This window comes from Lactuca virosa, chromosome 6 (genome assembly GCF_052849685.1).
Source record: "Lactuca virosa cultivar CGN04683 chromosome 6, Lactuca_virosa_CGN04683_v6, whole genome shotgun sequence".
NCBI lineage: Eukaryota > Viridiplantae > Streptophyta > Magnoliopsida > Asterales > Asteraceae > Lactuca > Lactuca virosa.
Window position 1 is genome coordinate 48,556,724 of NC_136431.1, and position 2,513 is coordinate 48,559,236.

The 2,513-nt window shown below is 37.8% G+C and overlaps 1 protein-coding gene across 1 annotated transcript; it reads right to left on the bottom strand.

The window, feature by feature from the left end:
• Positions 1-562: 562 nt before the first annotated feature.
• LOC145120294 (alpha/beta-Hydrolases superfamily protein) lies at positions 563-2,261 on the bottom strand. Its single transcript, XM_079056118.1, has one exon. The coding sequence runs from the start codon at positions 2,171-2,173 to the stop codon at positions 659-661; it is 1,515 nt and encodes a 504-aa protein (XP_078912244.1). The 5' UTR covers positions 2,174-2,261; the 3' UTR covers positions 563-658.
• Positions 2,262-2,513: the final 252 nt, after the last annotated feature.

Here is a 2,513-nt window from a genome sequence, read left to right on the forward strand (position 1 = left end):
GTGACTTTCGTAGTCTACCAAGATGTCTATTCTTGTAGTTATATGTGAGACTATATTTGACCGGTGTAATTTGGTTCTTTAATATTTTTTTTCAACTTTGATCCATTTAATATAAAGTATACCTTAGATCGACCATTTGTATGATAAATAGCATAAAAATTCCATATTTATTTGAAGGTGTGTCCAATTACGTATAAAATCATATAAATTTTATCAAACGCCATGAATATTAACTTATCTAGCTGTTGATGAGATAAGGCGACATTTGCCATAGCCTTTTTCAGATTTTGCAAAGGCATCTTAGAAAGTGAGAAATTTATAAAAAGAAAGAAGATATAACACAGCTTTAGACAAAAAAGAAAATCGGATCGTTTGTCGCTTATGACTTTTAGTAAACTTAGCTGTGTTGAATATTGAATCAAAATGAGTAATATTTGATATGAATTGGGTCGGGTAACTGAACCAAGATATTTTGTATGCCAGTTTTTTTTAATAAATATTTAATATGTTAAGTATAAGTTATTAACAAGAATCATAGTAATTATTCATTTTTAACAAAACATTTAAAGTTGGTGCATGCATTAAAATTAGATTTTGGGAAATTCACCTGTTTGATTGGTTTCTATATATGCTTACAACCAAAATCACGTCCCCATAATTATAGTGCATTCAAAGTAGTTTTAGTAGCAAACTTTAGAACTTGTTCAAGGTAGTACGCAGTGTCTGGCGGATGAGAATCCAGCCGCGGCCGCTCCGGCAGAATCCACCGCCCATCACCACCCCTCACCATCCCCTTGTTCTCATCCTGCCGCCAGTACGCGGGAACACCATACTCCTCTTTCAAGAAATCACAACTCTTGTTCACAAGCGCAATATCCCTCTTCGTCACAGAAGAAAACCCTCGACCTCGACCACGATACCCATCAACCAAATGCAACAACGCTTCAAGGTTATGAGCACAGCTAATGTCTTTTGTTCGCTTCAGATATGGTGAATCAAAATGATCCAGTTCAATCTCGGTTCCAACATGAGCGTAGCTCCATGGAAACGCAATCTTTTCTTCGATGTATTTCTGATGTTTGTTCTTCTCGTTTGCAAAGATCCCAGGTACTTTTGGTACCTTATCGTGCACGTTAACAAGCCTTAAGACCTTGATCCCAAGATTTTCACAACGTTCTTTGAACTTCAAGTTACCTACCCTCGGTCCAGAAAACGAGAACACCGTGATCGGGATCTTTTCGCCGGAGTTTGTAAAGTTTAGTTTCATCTCTGCGATGTCGTAAGCACTCAACAGAGCAAGCGCAGCTCCGAGGCTATGTCCTGTAATCGTGATACTAAGTTTTTCACCTTCGTACCTCTCTTTGATTCTCTTAATCTCTGAAAGAATCTGTTCGCGAGCTGAAAATGAGCAATAATGACATGAATGTTCTTTCGAAGTGTACAAATCAAAGAACCCTGATTCGATTTTGATTGAGTGATCATCGCTGAAATGAGCAGGATGTAATATGTCCTTCAGGTCATGGATCCATTCGAGGTATGTTACAGTACCTCGCCAGGCGATGACGACATCACGACGGCCTAGCCTTTTAATCTCGTTTTCATCGGTGGCAACCGCTACGTAGCCCATCCAATTGGCATGTTGGCTCCAAACACTTGATAACTTTGATTTTTGAAAGAAATTTGGAAGATTGATGTTGGAGGTGGCATAAAGATAACGATGAATACTGTATCCACGATCAGCCATGTCAAGCTTTTCGAAGAAATGAGTACCTATGTATTTACAAGTTCCACAGTATTTGGATCGAGGGTCAAAGTCGAAAGAGTCGTAGCAGGCTTGAGCCATCTCACCATAGCGAATTATTTCACGGCGGAGGTGGGAGTTCATGGGGTCTAAAAGACCATTCCAGTTGCTGGAGCCTTGGATTTCAGGCCAGATCTGACGGAGAGGTCTATGATCTTCTGTAAACACCTGCAATTCTTCATCGTTTTCGTGTTTTTGGGAGTTTTGGATGTGGGTTTTCGAAGTTAGGCTTGGGAGAGACGAGACAGTTATGGAATTATTTGGTGTTTGGACATGGAGCTTTAGGGTTTTGGGGAAGATTTGCATAGGAGAAGGTTGTTGAAAGGTGTGAGTGGTGTCATGGAAAGATGAAGATAGCTTCAGAGAAGCCATGGAAGATTGGAAGATATGAGGATCTTGGTGAAGGAGAATTATGAGACTAAACTATTCAGTCGGTCATACTTTAAGTGCTTAAAAAAGGGCAATACTTTAAGTGCTTAAAAAGGGCAGGAATAAGTTTACTTTAATGTCAATCAATTAGTAAACCGTTTCTTTTTTCATTTAGTCTCAAATATTTTTCTTTTGACTTATCAAAATTTGATTTTAACTATATTAGAAAACTCACAATACATTTAACGGTGCATTTTGTATTTAAAAAAATGAATTTAAACATATAATGAAAATGAAGAAACAGAATTAAACCACATAAAGAGAATTAATTCTGAAAATGAAT

What these genes read in the sequence shown, in the direction of transcription:
- LOC145120294 (XM_079056118.1), bottom strand. Translation starts at nt 2,173, where the DNA reads ATGGCTTCTCTGAAGCTATCTTCATCTTTCCATGACACCACTCACACC.